The 23,520-nt window shown below is 47.9% G+C and overlaps 1 protein-coding gene across 2 annotated transcripts in view; it reads right to left on the minus strand.

Annotated features, from left to right (window-relative positions):
* Positions 1-10,895: 10,895 nt before the first annotated feature.
* Positions 10,896-23,520, minus strand: part of LOC137560948 (von Willebrand factor A domain-containing protein 5A-like) — a 57,251-nt gene continuing 44,626 nt past the window's right edge. For both annotated transcript variants that reach the window (XM_068272146.1, XM_068272140.1), the window contains 3 exons: positions 22,414-22,538; positions 16,535-16,661; positions 10,896-11,072 (listed from right to left, as the gene is read on the minus strand). In XM_068272146.1, coding sequence (XP_068128247.1) covers positions 10,993-11,072; positions 16,535-16,661; positions 22,414-22,538 — 332 coding nt within the window. In that variant the 3' untranslated portion in view covers positions 10,896-10,992. The remainder of the gene's footprint in view (positions 11,073-16,534; positions 16,662-22,413; positions 22,539-23,520) is intronic.

Here is a 23,520-nt window from a genome sequence, read left to right on the forward strand (position 1 = left end):
CAACTTAATTGAAGATCGCAAGATTGGATACTGTATACATTGGATAGTTTACCGAGGATATAGGTTTTTTTTTTTACAGGTAAGTATTTCTGGTTAATTTAGAATAATTAAATACTTTTCTCGTGGTTGTGTTTTTATTTCATTTAACCCTTTGTGGAAATGGGTACTTTGTACCCCAATACTCATTTCTCCTGGGAGGGGGGTGGGCATCTTAAAGGGGACTCCCAGATGCCACCATGAACCCGCCCCCCCCCCGGGAGTAGTCACTCCCACCTCCTCCTAAGGAAACCGGAGGTGGGGGAAGAGCCCTTTGTCCATGGATTGGACAAGGGCTCCAGGGGGGAGGTTTGTCCACCCCTCTCCCCCCCCAGAGCCCCCTATACCATGGACCATGCAGGCTGGTATAGCTCAGGGTGCGAAGCCCCAGTCACCCGGGGCTCCACATTCTGGCTATCCCAGCCTGCATGGGGGACAAGGGGTTACAGAGGCTCAGGAGGGGGGACCCAACGCCATTTTTTTTTCAGATTTCCCACACTCAGCACAAAAAAAAATATATATTTTTTTTTAAAGGACTTCCGAGGCCACAAGTATGAAAAAAGTTAAATACCATTTCATAATCCAGATCCATGGAGGACACCATCCACGCCCTCCCGTTCATTCCGCCATGGCTCCCGCAGTAATACCGGCGGTTGGTTATCACCCGCCAACTTTAGCAGTTAATAACAAAGGCCCCTTACATCCTAGCAACACCAAATTTGCAGGATATGTTAAAAAGATAGCAGGAAACAATATTTAAAGGACTTCCAAGGCCACAAATGTGAAAAAGTTAAATACCTTTTCATAATCCACATCGTCAATTGATTTTTGGGAAAAAAAAGTCATTTCCTCTACAGTGGCATAATGGACTGTTAAGTTGTATTAAAGTTTATGTTTTCAGCATTCCCAGCCCTGGTTTGGGTCTAGTTATTGCCCATAGTATACTGACATGGCAAGCACCAGGGAATACGGAAAACTGTATACTCACCTTCTGTAGTTTTCCTTTTCTGGTGATTGTCCATGTCAGTAATACAGCCCCCACCCTATGCCGTCCGCTCGTTCTAGTTACGGGAATATCAGTATGGGGCCTTTTATCAATTTGGGAGGTCCTAATAGGGCAAAGGAGGCGGGGCTTTGCCCATAGTATACTGACATGGACAATCACCAGGAAAGGAAAACTACAGAAGGTGAGTATACAGTTTTCCATATTCACGTTCAACTGCCATAAATGGAGAAAAATCACTGTTACTGGCTGTAACCAGTGATCATTAAGAAAAAGCAGGCTCTCATTCCCTTGCACCAATCACTGATGCCATTAGAGTGTGCACATGTGGGGACCTGCAAAGCACGTGCGCTGGCTACCTAATACTGGGGGTACCTCTGGCAATAGAGTGCTCGGTCCTATGTGGTGACTGGGGCGAGGGATTTTTTTTTTTTTTTTTACAACCGCTCCTGGGAGCCATTAAGCCTAGAAACTGCCCTGCATCTCAGGTAGAGGTAAGGCAGACTACATGCATTATTCCATTTATTTAAACACAGAGTACAACAAACATTTCCAGGTTCCCCATTGCAGCTGTCATTTATAGCTGTCGGAGTCTGATCCGGAGGGAGGACGTTACCCAGTACAGCCATCATGTCACTCCACAGCTGCCCACACTTGCACCCACTTACTAGGGACACACGCTTTCCAGTAACAGCAAGAGAGACACACAGTCAGCCCACCTATAAACTATACTATTCAGCAGCGCTGCAAATCTGGCTCCTGCAGCGGCCAACGCCAGGGCTGGGGAGCAAGTCTGGCTCCTGCAGCGGCCAACGCCAGGGCTGGGGAGCAAGTCTGGCTCCTGCAGCGGCCAACGCCAGGGCTGGGGAGCAAGTCTGGCTCCTGCAGCGGCCAACGCCAGGGCTGGGGAGCAAGTCTGGCTCCTGCAGCGGCCAACGCCAGGGCTGGGGAGCAAGTCTGGCTCCTGCAGCGGCCAACGCCAGGGCTGGGGAGCAAGTCTGGCTCCTGCAGCGGCCAACGCCAGGGCTGGGGAGCAAGTCTGGCTCCTGCAGCGGCCAACGCCAGGGCTGGGGAGCAAGTCTGGCTCCTGCAGCGGCCAACGCCAGGGCTGGGGAGCAAGTCTGGCTCCTGCAGCGGCCAACGCCAGGGCTGGGGAGCAAGTCTGGCTCCTGCAGCGGCCAACGCCAGGGCTGGGGAGCAAGTCTGGCTCCTGCAGCGGCCAACGCCAGGGCTGGGGAGCAAGTCTGGCTCCTGCAGCGGCCAACGCCAGGGCTGGGGAGCAAGTCTGGCTCCTGCAGCGGCCAACGCCAGGGCTGGGGAGCAAGTCTGGCTCCTGCAGCGGCCAACGCCAGGGCTGGGGAGCAAGTCTGGCTCCTGCAGCGGCCAACGCCAGGGCTGGGGAGCAAGTCTGGCTCCTGCAGCGGCCAACGCCAGGGCTGGGGAGCAAGTCTGGCTCCTGCAGCGGCCAACGCCAGGGCTGGGGAGCAAGTCTGGCTCCTGCAGCGGCCAACGCCAGGGCTGGGGAGCAAGTCTGGCTCCTGCAGCGGCCAACGCCAGGGCTGGGGAGCAAGTCTGGCTCCTGCAGCGGCCAACGCCAGGGCTGGGGAGCAAGTCTGGCTCCTGCAGCGGCCAACGCCAGGGCTGGGGAGCAAGTCTGGCTCCTGCAGCGGCCAACGCCAGTGCTGGGGAGCAAGTCTGGCTCCTGCAGCGGCCAACGCCAGTGCTGGGGATGCAGAATTACTACAACACATGCAAGGAGAATAGGCCAGCAGAGAACACTGGCCAGCAGTGTGTCTCCATGGAAACTTCCCCCACTAGTATACTCTCTCACTCCTCTAATAGTCTTGACAAAGGTGAGTGAGTATTACCCCAAAACACATTGCGATCTGCTTCCATTCACATCGCCCTATTGGAGGGGCGGCAGAGGTTTGTTAGGGTGAGGGACTGCAGCGCCGTCTTCTGCTGGCTGTCTGAAGATCGCAGCTCTCAGAAATCTATCAGTACATTAGCGCAACGCTCGGCAATGAAACTATGGGGCCTTTCACACCTGTGCTTTGCAATGCCCCACAAGTGTGGTTTTAGATGCTAGGCTGCCCACATCCTGACACCCAAAACCCCCCTTCCAAACCCTATAAATTTTCAAACAAAATTTCAAAATGAATTTTCAAAAATGAATCATTTGTAAACACTATTAAAAGCAGAGACAAATGACAGCACTCAAGGCTGCACCAGAAATGTAAACTAACAGAGGCAATGCAGAGCCCCCTGGGGCTAAATGCATGCCTTGAATGCAAAACAGATGCAAATTATGTGCCAATTCTAATCTAAACATTTTAAAAGTAGATTTGAAGCAATGAATGCAGCTAGCCACAGGTATACTTACGTTCAATTTGCACAGCGGGAGACATGGCAGCGCTTTCAAACAGAAGTTATACCTCAATGATCATTCTGCATGGATGTGCAGAGCTCCAGTAACTGGACAACATTACACACCTAACACTCAAAACAGGCAAAGGGGGGTGTTGGCTTCAGTAAATAATGTGTGCACAGATTACTGAATAGATTTCCCCACGGTGATGACAGACCCCCTCGGGAAAGACCCAACACTAGTCTAGCAATAAAAACATAATATTCCTCGTGCTGCTAATCATAAATGGTATACAAATTTCATCAAGCAGACAGTGCAAAATATCAGAGCACATCATTTGCATAAATTTGAATCAACTTGGACAAATGCGCATAACCACACACCTGCTACTTGCCTTCATGGCTAAAGGGGAGTGTTCCAGACTAAATGGGCATGTGCAGGCAGTTGAAGGTCTGAGGATGTATGAACTGATGCAGCAGATAATTTCATTTTACAAAATTAGTAATTTACTTTTCTTGCCTAATGCAGGGGAGGGGAAAATAAAAGATGTGGGCCTCTTTCAGACAGGTAGCTGACAGGCACCTGTCAGCTGCTACTGGCCAGGCACCTGTTAGGACTCGGTAAAAGTGGTGGACAGGCAGCCCCCTCCCCATCTGAGCACAGCGATGATTAGACTCGGCATGTCATGGTTCTCATTAACCTATCTGATGTCACCGCTACCAATTGTAGAGATTGGCCCAGTGACTGTGCCATTGTCCCTCCCTCCACACCATTGGCACATGTTAGCAAAAGTGGCAGGCGGCTGCGATTGGCAGTTCTGTGCCAGCTCCCCTGCCCAACTGGTCACATGCCAATACTTCCTCTAACTGGCCATGGTGATCTCTTGCCTGTGATGGGGTTTTATCGTAGAATGGCTCGATAGGAGGAGACACCTCACCTGCTTATAATTTCATAGGGAAGGACAGCAGGGCTGCCAGGCAACTGGTATTGATTAAAAGGAAATATGGCAGCCAGCCTCTACATCCCGTTCAGATCTGATGCAAGTAAGAAACTGCGATGATTATTTATTCACCGAGGGTGCCAACTCTATGCTATAATTATCTGGTCTGATCCTTATAAATGCCCAAAGAAATATTCCCCCCCCCCCCCATAATATCGAGCAACACAGTTGTTGTCTCAACAGGTTCACTTCAAAAAAGGTATTTGTCTAGGAATTCTAGATCAGAAGATACAGCTGTTTTTGCGCTGGCAGGACGGATCAGGTTGTTGCAGACGGCCAAAACTAGGCTGAGACAGGAACAGAGTAGATATACATGCAGGCTGAACATTTTCTCTGGACACCACTGAATTAATTTGGTCTACAGTCGAGAGATTCACAGCTGCAATCTTCAAAATAAGGCCACTTTCAGACAGGAGGCTGAACGTGTGCATGAAAAAAGGGGCATGAGAAACAATAGACACTCATTTTTTTTAATGTACACACTATTTACACTTTAAAAGCAAAATATTTTATTAAAGAGACTCTGTAACAAAAACCTCCCCTGGGGGGTACTCACCTCGGGTGGGGGAAGCCTCCGGATCCTAATGAGGCTTCCCACGCCGTCCTCTGTCCCACGGGGGTCTCGCCGCAGCCCTCCGAACAGCCGGCGACTGTGCCGACTGTCAGTTCAATATTTACCTTTGCTGGCTCCAGCGGGGGCGCTGTGGTGACTTTCGGCACGGAAATACCCGATTTCCGTCGGGTCCGCTCTACTGCGCAGGAAACTTGCGCCTGCGCAGTAGAGCAGACCCGACGGCGATCGGGTATTTCCGCCTACTTCGGCGCCGAGAGGCATCAGAGCGCCTGCGCAGGAGCCAGGAAGGTAAATATTGCGTCACGGCTGTACGGAGGGCTACAGCGAGACCCCCGAGGGACGGAGGGCGGCGTGGGAAGCCTCATTAGGATCCTGAGGCTTCCCCCACCCGAGGTGAGTACCCCCCAGGGGCCGTTTTGTCGTTACAGTTCCTCTTTAACAATATTTTACTACAACTAACCTAACCCTACTCACATAGAACCCTCGCCTTCCGCCACCTAACCCCCCCCCTTCCTGGTGCCTAACCCTAAATCCCTCCATCCTGACACCCAAACCCTATAAATTTTCAAACAAAATTTCAAAATGAATTTTCAAAAATGAATCATTTGTAAACACAATATTAAAAGCAGAGACAAATGACAGCACTCAAGGCTGCACCAGAAATGTAAACTAACAGAGGCAATGCAGAGCCCCCTGGGGCTAAATACATGCCTTGAATGCAAAACAGATGCAAATTATGTGCCAATTCTAATCTAAACATTTTGAAAGTAGATTTGAAGCAATGAATGCAGCTAGCCACAGGTATACTTACGTTCAATTTGCACAGCGGGAGACATGGCAGCGCTTTCAAATAGCAGTTATACCTCAATGATCATTCTGCATGGATGTGCAGAGCTCCAGTAACTGGACAACATTACACACCTAACACTCAAAACAGGCAGGGGGGGGGGGGGGGTGTTGGCTTCAGTAAATGTGTGCACAGATTACTGAATAGATTTCCCCACGGTGATGACGGACCCCCTCGGGAAAGACCCAACACTAGTCTAGCAATAAAAACATAATATTCCTCGTGCTGCTAATCATAAATGGTATACAAATTTCATCAAGCAGACAGTGCAAAATATCAGAGCCGAGATAAGGTCCTCCAGCACCCAAGGCTGTGACACCAAAGTGACACCTCCATCCCTCCCACCCGTCACACACTGATTGCTAGACTACACTGCTTTTATGCTGGGCATACACGATCCGTTTCTGCGGCTAGATTAGCTGCCGGATCGACTCCCGCTCATCCCCGCACGCGCCTGGATCGATTCCCGCTCGTCTCCACGGGAACTTCTCTTATCTTCTGCTTGTTTTACGCTATTGTCCGCCCACGGGTACCGAGAGCGAAATCAATCCGGCAGGTCATCGGACACGTTGGATATTATCAATTGAGCCATCAGCAGCTCGATTGATAAAAAACCGACCAGTGTATGCCCAGCATTAGACTAAGAGGCACCCCAGGGCCCCCAACACCTTTATCTCTAGTTATCTGGCTTGCAGTCACTGCCATATATCCCCTTTTCTTATTTATCTCTGCTTAAAACACAATAGGGGAATAATAGCCAAGTGAATTGTGTGCCCCCTCCTACACTGCGCCCTGAGGCTGGAGCCTCTCTCGCCTCTGCCAAGCCCTGTGCCCCCTCCTACACTGCGCCCTGAGGCTGGAGCCTCTCTCGCCTCTGCCAAGCCCTGCACCCCATCCTACACTGCGCCCTGAGGCTGGAGCCTCTCTCGCCTCTGCCACAGTCCCACCCTGCAAAATATTAAGTGTCAAAAACTACAACATTCAAATTTTCAAAACTAATTATCACGCACAAAATGTCTAATTTGGGCGCCTTATAGCTGATATTTGCATTAGTGACTATGGGACGGCCTAATCATGTATTGGCTGCTTTCAGCTAAACTGTGGGCTTATCAGGCTGTGCAGCATCCAGTCTGCCACCCACCAATGCCATTCAGGTGCAACTGAAATGGCAGCATTTGTATCCCACGCGTTTCAGTGCTTGACATGTGGTGGCACCGGATTGCAGAGCGGCGGGACATGTATGCAATCATGGCTGTGGATGCACTCAGATGAGACTACATGGGAGCCTTCTGTCCAGCAACACTTCCGAGCCCCATTAAGCCCCCTGCTGGGGAACGAGAGCAGCTGACTGGCACTGAATTGACCACTCCTATGCTGCCCTTACAGAGCCTGAAGAAACTCTTCAAATTAGGTCAGATTTCTGTCAATTGACTCCTGCTACCACAACTAGGGATGGTCAAAGGAGAAATGATTTGCATCTCATAATCAAATTTCATGTAAATTACATGCAGTTTGAAGTCAGATGAATGTCAATTTTTATTGTCCAAGCTCAATCTGCATATACTTTACATGAAATTTGCATCTCATTGATCATCCCTAACATTCAAATTTCCTGTAAACCACAACTGCTCTCATTGCATCCCAAGAACCCTGCATGTACCATATAGGGAGGTGCTCATTGTGGATTCATACTTTGTGCTTCATTCTAGGTGGCCGGCCATCTTTCAGGAAACTCTGTATTCTGAAAAATTTGGCTAAAAAGGCACCCCAGTGTGAATAAAATTGGATTAAAACAAGATAAAATAAAAAAGTGGAGGTGGCTTACCACAATGACGAGATCGGTGTATAAACAAAGAAATATTTAGCACAGGCAACACATTTTACGGGCCTAAGCCCGCTTGCTGTTTTTAGGCACAGTTATTGGCCTAAGCAATTTACAATACTTACTATATACACACACGTTCTTTTTTGAGAACATGCATAATGAAACCGGTAAATACAAAAGGATTCAGTAACCACGACATTGCGAATACAACTGATCATGTGTATGGCATTGGTTGCACATATATGAACACGAGTGTGTCCCACATAAGGTGTAAACACAATGCTATCTTTGTGCACACATAGGCACATGTCGCACACATCAGTTTATGCAATTTAACCATAAAATATTTACATAGTAAAGGTCTATAGAATATGCAAAAAAATTGTATATAAAAACACTGACCTGAGGCATTAGTATAAGTGCACCAGAGGTAAAGTGGTTCTAATAGATGTAGTCAAAAATTAGTGAATAAAATGAACATACAATATATATAGCTCACCAAAATTGTACAGCTGAAGACTGGAAAAATGTTGCCTGGTCTGATGAGTCTCGATAGTCAGATTTTGGCGTAAACAGGAAGAACATGGATCCATCATGCCTTGTTACCACCATGCAGGGTAGTGGTGTAATGGTGTGGGGGATGTTTTCTTGGCACACTTTAGGCCCCTTAGTGCCAACTGGGCATCGTTTAAATGCCACGGGCTAGCTGAGCATTGTTTCTGACCATGTCCATCTCTTCATGACCACCATGTGCCTCTGATGGCTGCTTCCAGCAGGATAATGCACCATGTCACAAAGCTCAAATTATTTCTAATTAGTTTCTTGAACATGACAATGAGGTCACTGTACTAAAATGGCCCCAACAGTCACCAGATCTCAACTCAATATGCAGTGTTCCCCAGCCCTGTCCTCAAGGCCCGCCAACAGTGTATGTTTTGTGGAAATCCACAGAGGTAGTTAATCAGCTCTGCTGAGACTAATTACCCCACCTGTGAATGTTTGTGGTTTTCTGCAAAACATGTACTGTTAGTGGGCCTTGAGGACAGGGTTGGGGAACTCCGCAATAGAGCATCTTTGGGATATGATTGAATAGGAGCTTTGTGCCCTGGATGTGCATCCCACAAATCCCCATCGTTCAACACCTTGTTGAATTAATGCCACATAGAATTAAGGCAGTTCTGAAGGCGAAAGGGGCTCAAACACTGTATTGGTGAGAATACAGATTAGATATATATTATGGGGACAGTCTGCAGGCAGCACTGGACTATTTCAACAGCGCTGACCTGCATGTTAAAATGAGCAGGTCACTGAATAAATAAAAGCAAGACAATGTGGTGCTTAAACAGCAGGGGGAGCAATAGTATAGGTAAAGTCATGGAGGGCAGTGGAATGAAAAGACTCTGCTTGGGGTCTTTTTAAAAAAAAAAAACATGCATAAGGGCTGGTTCAGACGGACGTTTGGAGGCGTTGCGTTTGCTGGCGTCGCGTTCAGCAGCGTTCGTGTGCGTTTGGATGCGGTCGCGTTTTTTCTTCCCCTAGGGGGACATTAGCCGTCGCGGTTAACCTCCCCTGGAAGCTACATGTAGCTTCCAGGGGCTCCTTGAACGCCAGGGAAAATCGGGACCCAAACGCCGCGTTTGTGTAAACGCGCTTGAAAGCTTGGTACAAACGCTCCCATTCACTTGAATGGGAGCGTTTAACACCAAGCCCTGAACGCTGGCTGTAAACGCTCTGCAAACGTCCGTCTGAACCAGCCCTAATAAAAAGGACAGATAAAAACAAAATTATTCAGTAAAGAAACCAGTCTATGAATATGGCTGATTGTGTATATGCCATTCATTGCACAAATACATGAACATGTGTCCCACATAGGTGTACAAACAATGCTATCTTTTGCCATACATATATGCATTTCATGCAGTTTAACCATAGAATATGTAGAAGTAAATATCGCAATTTGTTTACTGAATAATTTTGTATTTACTTGTAAAAGAACATATATAGCAAGTATTGTAAATTGCTGTTTTAGGCACAGTTATTGGCCTGAGGAAGCGGGTTTAGACCAGTGAAAAGCATTGCCTGTGCTAAATAAAGGTTTTTGTTCATACAAAAATCTGAGGCAAGCCACCTCTTTCATCTTGTTTTTAATCAAATTTTAATCACACTGGGGCGCCTCTTTACCCAAATTGTGCTTTACATACCACCAACATACCCTTTGAGGATTTTTTTTAGACAGACCAGTTAAACCATAGCGATAATCTGTCACTTACCAAGGAGAGCGGCCACACCCAGGTCTGGCTGGGCCACCCCGAGTGCAGTCGGGTTTGTTGTCTCCACCTGCTTCCTGTGGTCGGTTGCCCCTCTGCAACCTGCCTTTGTGAGTAGTACAATTACCTTACCTGTTGATATCCCGTATATGAAAACATAATTGCACTATTGGGCTCCCATTTTTGTGTCTTCTCTCTAGGGTGCTTAGACACCCCCTACTGCTCTCTGTATTCTGAAGTATCTATACTACAAACCTTCCACCATAAACTGGTCTTAGACCCTGTAGTGAGAATTAAAGAGGCTGCCATATTGGTTTACTTTTAAACAATACCAGTTGCCTGGCAATTGTGCCAACCTCCTTGGCTTCAGTAGTGTCTGAATCACACCTGAAACAAGCATGTGGCCAATATGGCCAACCTTTAAGCCCAATCTACACGATAAGATTGTGATCCATTTACGATCCGATTAAATCTAACATGTCCGATCGGAATTTGTTTTGCAATGGCAAATCTAATTGAATCAATGGAAAATCGAATTCTGATAGGACATGTCAGATTTTATCGGATTGTAAATAGAATCGTAATCCAATTGCACAAAGAATCGTATTGTGTAGATGGGGCTCAAGTCCCAGCAACTCATATTCATACTTAAGGCCCGTACACACTAGTCAGGCTGGGACGGGTTCGTCAGACCCTCCCGCTGGGCGGGCGTTCAGAAACAGCCTTATCAGTCTGCAGACAGACTACACACGCCGGACTGTCGCTGGAACGCCCGCCCAGCGGGAGGGTCTGACGGGCCTTTAGTCTGGGTTTGTGGCTGAAAGTCACAGGATCAGCAGGACAGCCAGGAAAGTGGCATAGGTTATAAGGGAAAAAAAGAAAAAATCTTTCATATCCCATCTCACTAGTGTTCCTTTAAGCTCTAGTGCTGGCAGCCATTTTCACATCAGCTATTCAAAAACAAGGACACCCATGGGCAGATATCTGTATCTTTATTGCACATTGTTATAGTTTTTTGTATTGCACATAGAGTTGCAGGATTTTGTATTGCACATTATTTTGCAGGCTACTATCATGGGCTGAATACATTCAGATCCACAGAAGATTTCAGCAAAGCGTTCCCAGCTTGTACAGCCTCCGTCAGGGAGGAACCTAAAGAGACAGAAGAATTATCCAACATGGCCTCTGCAAGTGCTGCAACAAGAGTCAGAAGCTGAAATAGTCCAGTGTGCTTAATCCACCTCCAGGATTGGCCAGTGTGGCCCAGTCCCTCCCTTTTAACCTCCTTGGCGGTATCTCAGCGTAGCTATTGGTTGCTTTTTACAGCAATAGGTGGTAACCCAGAGCTATACGTGGATACCGCTAGGCAGGCCAGGTTCAGGGATTGCAGTGTTTACTCGCCTCGCCAGGATCCAGCAGCAGCAGCTCTCTTGTCCTCCTAGGGCTGCATCAATATGCAGAGATCGCCATGTGTCACATGACAGAGGGTCATCTCAGCATAGAGATGCAGCGCCCCCTGCAGGACATGAAGAAGACTTCCATTCCAGGATGTGGCTGGATCCCAGAAGGCGTGTAATCTACAGGCTCCCTGCAGCTCTACATAGAGGATGGATGGGCCATTCTGGGACCAATACTGTAGATTGGAGAGGGGGGGGGCACATGATGGCTGTGTATACACTGAAGGGGTGGGAAGGGGAGCACACAGGTTGGGGCTCTCTGGCTGCCTATAACAGGCCAGGGGGGGGGGGGGGGGGGAGCACTGTATGGGGAAGAAAAAAAAAAAACACAGGTAGTGCTTTTAGAAGCAAAATCTGGGAAGAATCAATGCTGAGGAGGAGGTTAAAGATTGCAACTAAGGAATGAAGTTGCAGGGTTGTAATTATGAATGGATGGGCCCATCTCCTCAAGGCTCCTGCAGGTCATGCGACAGCCATGAGGAGCCACAAGGTTGCACATAGTGCAGCTGCACTGTAGAGAGGCGTGAGGACCTGTCTTGCCACAGTTAAAAACGATGCTCTGGAAGTCACCACAGGACCTGGCGCCATATGGGGGGGAGGGGGGCACTATGCCACTGGGAGGTTGTGTAGAACTCAGAGAAGATCTGTAATGCTGTCCATAAAATACACTTCCCAGGCCTTGCAGCTCTTTCTATGCACCACTTTTGCCAAAATGTGCAAAAAAACACAACTTGCTACCATACTTAAAGGAAACCCGGACGTGAGGAGGTTATGGAGGCGGACATCTTAATTTCCTTTATCATCAACGCTAGTTGCCTGGCCAGGAGTCAGAGCAGGGTCACAGCATCTGATCTGCTGCTCATTCTGGGCCAGTGACTTTTATTAGAGGCCTCTGGAGCATCAGCACAGAAGTCAGGCACATGGCATGGTTTAGAGAATGAAGATGGCAGCCTCCCATCTTCCACTCACTTCACGACCCCTTTAAAAGGCCCAGTGCACACCATAAACCTCTAGCAGATCTGCAAACCGCTAGAGGTTTTTGAAGCAGATTTCAGAGCAATTCTATTCATGTTTAGAGAGCCTAAACATGCATAACCTTTTTTGGAGCGTTTACTGTAACAATAAATGACCTGCTACACAAAGCTGCTTCTTTAACAAAAACACCTGGAAATCCGCTCTGATTTAGCGTTTTTCAGAACAGTTTTCCACTTTTCTATACTTAACATTGAGGCAGAAACTCTTCAGAAATCTAAAAAATGCTGCAGGACAGTAGTTTGCGCTTGGAGGGAAAAAAACGCTCTGGTGTGCACCAGCCCATTCACTTTCATTAGCCAAGCGGTTTTCCTCCTGCAAGTGTTTTAAAAACGCTCCAGAACCGCTCTGGTGTGCACCAGCCCTAAATGTATATTTTGGGAATGAAAAAAAGGTGTGTGTAAAGACATTCAATGTTTGCAATCCCTACCAAAGAGGAAGGTGCAAAAGAGAGAAGGCTCTGGGTCCTATAGAGCAGGGCTTTTCAACCCTGTCCTCAAGGCCCACCAACAGTGCATGTTTTTGTGGAAATCCACACAGGTAGTTAATCAGCTCTGCTGAGACACTAATTACCTCACCTGTGCATGTTTGTGGTTTTCTGCAAAACATGTACTGTTGGTGGGCCTTGAGGTATTGACAGGGTTGAAAAGCTCCGCTTTAGAGCCTTCCCATTCCTGGTCTCCTCGTTCCCCCTCAGGCTCCTCTGAATATCCCGATGCGGGAGACTTCGGCAGTCTTCACAAGCACTCTGCTCCAGACTGGCTGCTCTGTAGTGCGCATGCGTGAGAGAGTTCGGGCACTAAGGCGTACGCAGCAAGAAGCAGGTAGACTTCGGGAGCCGAGTGCTTCTGAAGACTGCCAAAGCCATGCGGAAGAGAGCAGTCTGATTAGTCGTAGACTGGTAATGGAGCCTGCAGGGGACTGCCGCAGGGACTGGGAGGAGAACAAGAAGACTACAGGACCCAGAGCCTTCTATCTCCCCTTAGGTAAATATCTGATTTAAAGAGAATCTGAAGTGAAAATGAAAGTCTAGGATCTCCAGAGAGTGACAAACTACACGACTGGCTGCACAGGCACAGGGGAGCTGGTGTAAGTGGTACAGTTTGTCACCCCCTGGAGATCACACACTTACACGCATGCACATGTTCCCTAGAATGTTACAACCAGACAGGCCTCAGCATGAATCTCAGGTTTCTGAGCAAGAATGGTTTGCTTGCTGACTGGTGTGGCTAGAGTCAGGGCCGGATTTAGGCAAAGACCACCTATGCCATGGCCTAGGCCACCACAGGAGCAAGGGCACCAAAGCAGCAGGCTCAACTTATGCAGCATTTGCAAGCTTGCAAATACTGCAATGCAGGGAGATCAGGTGAGCGCTTGACCATGGTACTCTGCTGCCAGCGGCCTGTGCTAGTTTGCATTGTGGCGGGCGGCTACGGACTTGGGCAGCACTGGAGACAGAGGAAGTCAGAGGAAGCTTCTGCACTGGAAATGAGCGGATACATGAGTGTGAGTGACACTGATTGCTGCTGCGGTGTGAAGGCGAGCTGGCTACCTATACTAAAAAGGGGAGGACGTGGGAAAAGGAGGGATTAACGGAGTCATCTGGATACCTATACCAGAGGGAAAGAGGGGAGGGGTCATCTGGATACCTATACTGGGGGTGGCAGCTGGTGACAGCGGTCTTGGGTGGTAAAGAGCACAAATCCGGCCCTGGGTAGAGTAGGGTCTCAACTTGGAGGGAACCTCATCGCTGGTTAAAGGGTTCAGTACGAAATGCTTTTGCATGAAAACCATTTCAGCTGTACAGCATCTTCTCAAAAAATTAGCATATTGTGATAAAGTTCAATATTTTCTGTAATGTACTGATAAACATTAGACTTTCATATATTTTAGATTCATTACACACAACTGAAGTAGTTCAAGCCTTTTATTGTTTTAATATTGATAATTTTGGCATACAGCTCATGAAAACCCAAAATTCCTATCTCAAAAAATTAGCATATTTCATCCGAGCAATAAAAGAAAAGGTGTTTTTAAAACAAAAAAAAAAAAGTCAACCTTCAAATAATTATGTTCAGTTATGCACTCAATACTTGGTCGGGAATCCTTTTGCAGAAATGACTGCTTCAATGCAGCGTGGCATGGAGGCAATCAGCCTGTGGCACTGCTCAGGTGTTGTGGAGGCCCAGGATGCTTCGATAGCGGCCCTAAGGTGGCCACTAATGATCCAATCTTTTTCATCCAATCTTACCATTTCCATGTAGTATAAGATAACTGCCTGAAGTATCCATTCAGAATATTCACTCAATTTACCCTTATACTACATAGATTTGGTAAGATTGGATGAAAAAGATTGGATCAATAGTGGCCATCATTAAGCTCATCCAGAGTGTTGGGTCTTGCGTCTCAACTTTCTCTTCACAATATCCCACAGATTCTCTATGCGGTTCAGGTCAGGAGAGTTGGCAGGCCAATTAAGCACAGTAATACCATGGTCAGTAAACCATTTACCAGTGGTTTTGGCACTGTGAGCAGGTGCCAAGTCGTGCTGAAAAATGAAATCTTCATCTCCATAAAGCTTTTCAGCAGATGGAAGCATGAACCCACTTTTGAATCAGAAACAGCGGCAGAGGCGCCTGACCTGGGCTACAGAGAAGCAGCACTGGACTGTTGGTCAGTGGTCCAAAGTACTTTTTTTCAGATGAAAGCAACTTTTACATGTCATTCGGAAATCAAGGTGCCAGAGTCTTGAGGAAGACTGGTGAGAGGGAAATGCCAAAATGCCTGAAGTCCAGTGTCAAGTACCCACAGTCAGTGATGGTCTGGGGTGCCATGTCAGCTGCTGGTGTTGGTCCACTGTGCTTTATCAAGGGCAGGGTCAATGCAGCTAGCCATCAGGAGATTTTGGAGCACTTTATGCTTCCATCTGCTGAAAAGCTTTATGGAGAAGATTTCATTTTTTTAGCACGACCTGGCACCTGCTCACAGTGCCAAAACCACTGGGAAATGGTTTACTGACCATGGTATTACTGTGCTCAATTGGCCTGCCAACTCCCCTGACCTGAACCCCATAGAGAATCTGTGGGGTATTGTGAAGAGAAAGTTGAGAGACGCAAGACCCAACACTCTGGATGAGCTTAAAGGACTTACGAGGCCAAAATGGCTAAAAAAAAAGCTAAGTACCTTTAAGATGTTTAAATGCACGGAGGACGCCGTCCGCGCCCTCCGTGCAGTTCCGCCGGGTCCCCTTCCTGTGATCGCCCCCCCGTGCCGATCGCGACCCCACAGGCCGGGTCGGGCTCTCGGTCCGCTCCCAATATGGCCGCTTCCTCTGGCCACGGCTGCGCAGTCCGCCTGGCCGCTAGTGCGGCTGCGCAGCTCTACGGCCAACCCCCCGAACCACGCACTGTAGCGTGGATCGGAGGGGTTGGCCGTAGAGCTGCGCAGCCGCACTAGTGGCCAGGCGGACTGCGCAGCCGCGGCCAGAGGAAGCGGCCATATTGGGAGCGGACCGAGAGCCCGACCCGGCCTGTGGGGTCGCGATCGGCACGGGGGGGGCGATCACAGGAAGGGGACCCGGCGGAACTGCACGGAGGGCGCGGACGGCGTCCTCCGTGCATTTAAACATCTTAAAGGTACTTAGCTTTTTTTAGCCATTTTTGGCCTCGTAAGTCCTTTAAGGCCACTATCGAAGCATCCTGGGCCTCCATAACACCTGAGCAGTGCCACAGGCTGATTGCCTCCATGCCACGCCGCATTGAAGCAGTCATTTCTGCAAAAGGATTCCCGACCAAGTATTGAGTGCATAACTGAACATAATTATTTGAAGGTTGACTTTGTTTTAAAAACATTTTATTGGTCGGATGAAATATGCTAATTTTTTGAGATAGGAAATTTGGGTTTTCATGAGCTGTATGCCAAAATCATCAAGAAAAATAAAAGGCTTGAACTACTTCAGTTGTGTGTAATGAATCTAAAATATATGAAAGTCTAATGTTTATCAGTACATTACAGAAAATAATGAACTTTATCACAATATGCTAATTTTTTGAGAAGATCCTGTATATGTACTATAAAGTTTAGCATTTTTTACATGAACTGTTGGCAGAGGTTTTTAGCCCTTACCAGCTTTGGATTTGACCCAGGAGACAGCCTTCCCCTCCAGCAGCTCCCATTCCTCTCTCTGATCCTGGCAGAAGTGGTGAAGCCAGATCACCGCCAGCACCGTCGCCCACACTGATGGCTCCATATTCTGCAGGGGAGAAATAGACTGATATTGTGCATGGTTGCAAAAACACATGTAAGCACTTCACTGACCGAGTCCTCAAGTATATCGATAGTATTGAGCCCCAAATTACTCTGCCCTTCTATGAACAGCAAACACTAAAAGACAGGCGTATCTAGAGGGGTGCAGGCATGGCTCATACCATTGGCACCATAGCACCATGGGCGCCATACCTGCCCCAGTGCTGCGACGCCATGCCTGTCCTTGTGCTGCTCCCCCAAGCCTGCTCCTATGCTCCGCCCCATGCCCCTCCCTCAGACCAGATTAATTCTGTTATCTGGGGAACATGGCTACTTACAATTTATGTATGTAAGGTGTACTTGGATTGGTGTTAAAAAAAAAAAAAAAAAAAAAAGGAATTTCAGTAATATCCCAAGCCATAAACCACAGGCAACCATAACACATGTACATGAGAAAGGATACTGTTTTAGAGGTGAAGGGCTCTCTAAGGGGGAGTGGGGGGCACAATTTCAATGTCTGCCACGGGCTCTATAGTACCCAGATACGCCCCTGCTAAAAGACAAACTAAGCAGCTTTCCTTGAGAAAAATAGTGAATTACGATTATTACTAAAATGAGAAATACTGAACCAAAACTGAAGCGGACCTGAACTCATTTTCCCTGCTCTAAAACGATACGCAACAGCAGAACCACCTTTAACCTCTTCAGGACCCGTGTTAAACCCCCCCCCCCCTAAAGACAAGCCATTTTTCAATAAATTGGCCACTGCAGCTTTAAGGGCTCACTGCAGACACACACACACACACGTGTGATTTCCCCGCACCAACAGAGCTTTCTGTTGGTGGGGTCCTCCCTCCCCCATTTATTTTGTCAATATACATTTTTATTTTTTTACTAATTACTAATTTTTTATTTTTCTCCTAGTCCCTCCCTCCGCCAGCCAATCACTGATTGGCTGTCATAGGCTTCAGCCTATGACAGCAGATCACCTCCGAGCCCACAGAGGGGACAGCAGTGTCGCACGGCTCTCCCCAGTACAGCGCTGCTGTGGATCGCAGCGCTGTACAAGCTAATTAGACGGCTGTTAAGGTGGCCACTAACAATCCAATTTCTAGCGAAAAATCATTTGAGTGATCGGAAGTGAAATATTGTAACACATCGTTCACCACACCATCAACGAACCAATCTTTGCTTCCTATCACAACCAACAGGAAAATCCAAATTTTGGTTTGACGAAAATTCAGTCGGACGACATTTTTTTCACTCGTTCATAATAGATTGTGTCCACCAACAGAGATTAACAATCTGATCAGAATTTCTGATCACTCAAACGATTTTTCGCTAGAAATTGGTCCGTTAGTCTCTTAACTGTCTAAAGCTGGCCACTAACAGTCTCTGGGCAGGCATGGTCGGAATAGCCGATTTCCGTTTCCGGCACAATTCCGCATTCCGACATATACAAATTCCGTTACCGTTCCATTCCGACGGTATACCGGGGCAGTTCCGCGGAATTCCGATTTATACGGAATTCCGTCGGAAAAATTTTAAAACTCCTCCTCCTCCTGTAGGGAATTGCAGATTTTCAAAACAGCTTATATACCATAGCTGGGATTTGAACCCAGAACCTAGTGTGTAGTAGGTATCTGTCTTACCCTCTAGACCATGACCCACACTGCATGGTAGTAGGTATCTGTCTTACCCACTAGTAAGGCTGAGGCTGGAGAGGCTGCAGCCTCAGGGCGCAGTGTAGGAGGGGGTGCACAATTCATTCAGCTGTCATTCCCAATTGTGTTTGAAGCAGAAAGAAATAAGAAAAGGTGATACATGGCAGCGACAGCAAGCCAGATAAGTAGAGATTAAGGTGTTGGGTGTGGGGGGGGGGGGGGGGGGCCCTGGGGCACCTCTTAGTGTAATAGCAATCAGTGTGTGACAGCTGGGGTGGGAGGGATGGGGGGGGCGCACTTTGCTGTCTCAGCCTTGGGTGCTGAAGGACCTTGTCCCACCTCTGACCACACTACATGCTAAAGCCTGGCCCTGAGTGTGGTTGATTGTCTAGAGCAGTGGTCCTCAAACTAAGGCCCGCGGGCCGAATGTGGCCCCCTAAGGCTTTCTTACCGGCCCCCCACACAGAAAATGTATTGCTTATAAATGCAGTCAGCTACATCTTTAAATATTGGTGGTCCACATATGGAATAGCAGTGCAGCACCCCCCATCCACATGGAAGCCAGAAAGCAGAAATTTTGCTGGTTTCCAATCAAATTCCACATCAGGTGACACTGCTGTCCAATTGGCTTGCAGATTGTCACCTGGGTATGCTTCACTGTCTGGTCCGCAAAGACTTCTACATCATTTTATGTTTACTCCGGCCCACCAGCGGTCTGAAGTATGTTGACCCGGCCCTCAACCCAAAACGTTTGGGGACCCCTGGTCTAGAGGGTAAGACAGATACCTACTACACACTAGGTTCTGGGTTCAAATCCCAGCTATGGTATATAAGCTGTTTTGAAAATCTGCAATTCCCTACTGCATGAGATGGATGGATGGATGGAGGGAGAGGGAGAGGGAGAGGGAGAGGGAGAGATTGTGTTATTCCGGAAAATTCCGTCGGAATTATAAATTTTCCGCGGAATTCCGTTTGAGAGGTATAGGAATTCCGATTTGACTACCGGAATCGGAATTAACCTAATTCCGGCCGGAATCACGGAATTTATAATTCCGCGGAATTTTCCGAGCATCCCCATCTCTGGGAGGCTGAAGGCTCCACCTACCAAGCAGAGATGCACACGCATCAGGCTTGCAGGGCTGTATTTTCCCTCCCTCACCACCCTGCCCCATCCTGATTTGATTAGGATGGCGATCTGTCCTCTTCTCCGCCTCTCATAGGCATCAGCCTATGAGAGGGCTTCAATCCCCTGTCGCTTTGAGGGACAGCCGAGTATCCCTTGTACAGTGCTGCACTAGGTAGTGCTGCACTAGAGAGCAGCGCTGTATGGATGTAAACAAAGGTAATTTCTTTCCCCTATCATTTACTAACGGCCTGTTAGCCACGATTGCAGCTAGCAGGCTAAACGCGGAGCTCTATGAATGGGCAGGGAACAATCGCGAGTTTAATGCTAAATTGCAGCTCCAGGACTTGACGCCAATCAGCGTCAGGTGGTTCCAGGCTGCCGCCGCATTCATGCCCATTGGCGTGACACTTTATGTAGTTCATTCTAAATTAATTTAAAAAATGACAAGGGAAAGTTACAGAATGCCAATGGCAGTGTTCTATTTCACTGGTACAGTGTTTTGAATTGGTCAGTGTTGGGTGGTACTCATCACATGGGCAACAAAAGGGAGGAGCAACAGCCAGAATGCACTGACAGATGCAGTAGAGATGTCAGCAATGACACCATGGCCTCAATTCATAGAGCTGTGTGCAGTAAATGTATAATGCTTTTTAAATCTCCGCATTCGATATTTTAGACTTTGGTATGCCAATTCATAAAAAATGTTCAGAGGTGTGATTGAAGTTCAATAATTTACCACTTCAAGAGAAATCTCTGTGCAGTGAGGGCATTACAATGCATCCCGACATCCCTTTAGATGTGCATGCTGTGTTATACTGCCTCTGCTTGACTCTTAAGCTGTGGCAATTAAATAAAATGTTGAGCGACTAATACAGATTCAATGAACTGGGAGACGTTACACATGTCCTGCATTGAAGATAAGTAGCTAGTATAGGGAAATCATCTAACAGGAATGGTAGAGGTTAAACACTGCCGAAGGGCTGCAACGGAAATGTTATTTGTTCCCTTTTCTCTGCTCACTAGTGGATAGAAAGTTTTGTTCCACCAGCGAAGCCTGCGCTTCCCATCAGCATCCCTCAGCAGGACATGAAGAAGACAGGGGCCGTTTCTATTGGCTCTGCTCCCGTCACAGCTCATCTCCTCTGCTTGTGGCTCAGTGTTACCGCTCTCCTATCACTCTCATATTGCCAGCCCAGAGCAGCCAGTAATTTTTTGAGTTATCGCATGTTGTAACTTATGAATTGACATTTACTGACATTTGTGGAGGTATTTACCGCACAAGTCGGTAATTTACCTCACTGCTCGGGAATGTCAGCTTTTCATGCGGCAACAGCTTTTATGAATGGACATTTTGCTAAGTGCTCTCAGTAAAGTCAGCTGTTTCCAGCATTACCACATGTGGTAATTCTTTAGGATTCAAGGCCCATGTGTTCTTTTAGAGCAGTGATGAGCTGAGTCCTAGGGCCCATTCACACTAGAGCGTTTTGCTGGCGATTTCGGCAAAATGCTCAAACGCTAGTGTAATAAAACCCTATAGGGCCTGTTCTCACTTGGGCGATTTGCATTAATTGCCGGCGATTAATGCAAACACATAGCCTGCACCATTTTCAGGCGATTTCCCAGCGATCGCATTGCAGTGCTATAGAAGCACTGAACGGGATTGCAGAGAAATTGCTGCAGTGTTCAGTGATTTTTTCCAGGTGAAATTGTGGAAAAAAAAATTCACTCCCACAACCGGCATTTTGCACTTTCAAGTGTGAAGGGGGCCTTAAGCTGGGTACACACTGTACAATTTTCCCTCAGATTGACTTAGCAGAGCCGGGACAAGGTCCTCCAGCACCCAAGGCTGAGACACCAGAGTGCGCCCCTCCATCCCTCCCATCCCAGCTGTCACACACTGATTGCTATTAGACTAAGAGGCACCCCAGGGCCCCCAACAACTTAATCTCTAGTTATCTGGCTTGCGGTCACTGCCATGTATCCCCTTTTCTTATTTCTCTGCTTCAAACACAATAGGGGAATGATAGCTGAGTGAGTTGTGCGCCCCCTCCTACACTGCGCCCTGAGGCTCTCGCCTCTCTCGCCTCTGCCCTGCTTATCAGATAAGTACCCAAAAATCGATCGGACCAGTCGGAAGTTAATGCAAAAATAGATCTGTAAGAATTTGGACATTACACACTATGCAATCTATCAGATTACTGGTCGATCTGATGGAAAATTGTTCCATGTATTAGGCTTAATGCTGGGAATACACGGCTCGATTCTGAGCCATTTAGATGGCTTGATAGATAATTTCCAACATGTCCGAACACATGGTAATCATTTTGATACAGGTCTCTTCAAAATGATTAATTGAACACCCTCAAAGTAAGCTGCACTACACCAAATTATTCCAACTTTAGAAGCGAATGTGGCTATTGGACTATAAATGGAATCTGACCCCTAATCAAGGGACAGCCACAAGGCTACAGCAGGCCACAAGGTTCATTTTAAATTACAGACTGAACAAGTTTGCCTGATTGCACTTCCTGTTCTGTGTCCCCTCATCTGAATTCTCCAGCCACAGGCAACTGCACTTCCTGTTCTGTGTCCCCTCATCTGAATTCTCCAGCCACAGGCAACTGCACTTCCTGTTCTGTGTCCCCTCATCTGAATTCTCCAGCCACAGGCAACTGCACTGCCTGTTCTGTGTCCCCTCATCCGAATTCTCCAGCCACAGGCAACTGCACTTCCTGTTCTGTGTCCCCTCATCCAAATTCTCCAGCCACAGGCAACTGCACTTCCTGTTCTGTGTCCCCTCATCCGAATTCTCCAGCCACAGGCAACTGCACTTCCTGTTCTGTGTCCCCTCATCCGAATTCTCCAGCCACAGGCAACTGCACTTCCTGTTCTGTGTCCCCTTCTCAGAATTCCCCAGTGTCCCCTCATCTGAATTCTCCAGTCATAGGTCTGTGCCCGCTATAAGTTACCGAATCAGGACGCTTGTCTGCAAAATCTTCTGCTATTTCCAGAATGGCCGCCACATCTGCTGTAGCGTTCCAAGAGCCGTCCGCTTTCTGGAGCGCGATCAGTCTGTAGAGGGGCGGAGTCTCCACTGTCCAGAGGAAGAAAAACAGGTTTACACACGAGTTAGGCCCGGTTTACATCGGCATTAAAAACTGTCAGTTTAGTGGACCGGGTCCTACGTTAAATCAATTGGATGTTCAAAACTGATCCATTCGGCCTGCTCCAAGTTTGGGGTGGCCACAATATATCTGGATTGACGGATATGCAGCATTGACTGCGCACTAATGAAGAGGTTCAAGGATAAACTGATCAGTTTTTGATCTTTGCAGTGCAGATCAGGCCTAACATATTCCAGAGATGCTTTAAAGTTAGCAGGAAACAAAAACATACATAAAAAAAATCCTACATACTTTCCTAAGGAGAGGGAAGGCTCTGTGTCCTACAAAGCCTTCCTGTTCCAGCTCTTGCTCCTCCATTTGAATCCCCCACTACAGGAGGCTTCGGAAGACGGCAGAGGTGTAGCTAGGGTTTTCAGCACCCAGGGACAGTTTTTGCGCCCCCTCTGGACAAAATGGGCGTGGCCACATCAGAATGTGGTCATGGGTGGAATCAAAATGAATTTAGATAGCTATATGTGCCCCTTTACCCCAGATAGCCAGATGTGCCCCCTTTAAATAGCCCAATGTGTGACCCTTTACAGATGTGCCCCCTTTAGATTTGCTGCTGTTAATGCTTCTGCAGAGGGAGGGAGAGAAGCAAGGGCACTTCAGGCAGCCAGTGAGCCGCCTCAAGCATGTGGGAGTGCAGAGACCGTGCTGAGCACCCTCCCTGTGCTACGCCTGGGGATATATGTCCCCCCCTTGCTCACCCATGGGTATGCCTCTGGAGGAAGACGCTCTGTACTGGGCAAGCATGAGTGCGCACATGCAGTACAGAGTTGTCAGTCTTCGGGATCCCGACTTCAGGAGCCTCTTGTGGCAGCAGAGAGCAGTATTTGACTGATGCTGCCGGGTAGGCCAGCACTGGAACAGGGACAGAGAGGAGCAGGAGGGTTCTATAGGACCCAGAGC

The sequence above is a fragment of the Hyperolius riggenbachi genome, chromosome 1 (genome assembly GCF_040937935.1).
Source record: "Hyperolius riggenbachi isolate aHypRig1 chromosome 1, aHypRig1.pri, whole genome shotgun sequence".
Classification (NCBI taxonomy): Eukaryota; Metazoa; Chordata; class Amphibia; order Anura; family Hyperoliidae; genus Hyperolius; species Hyperolius riggenbachi.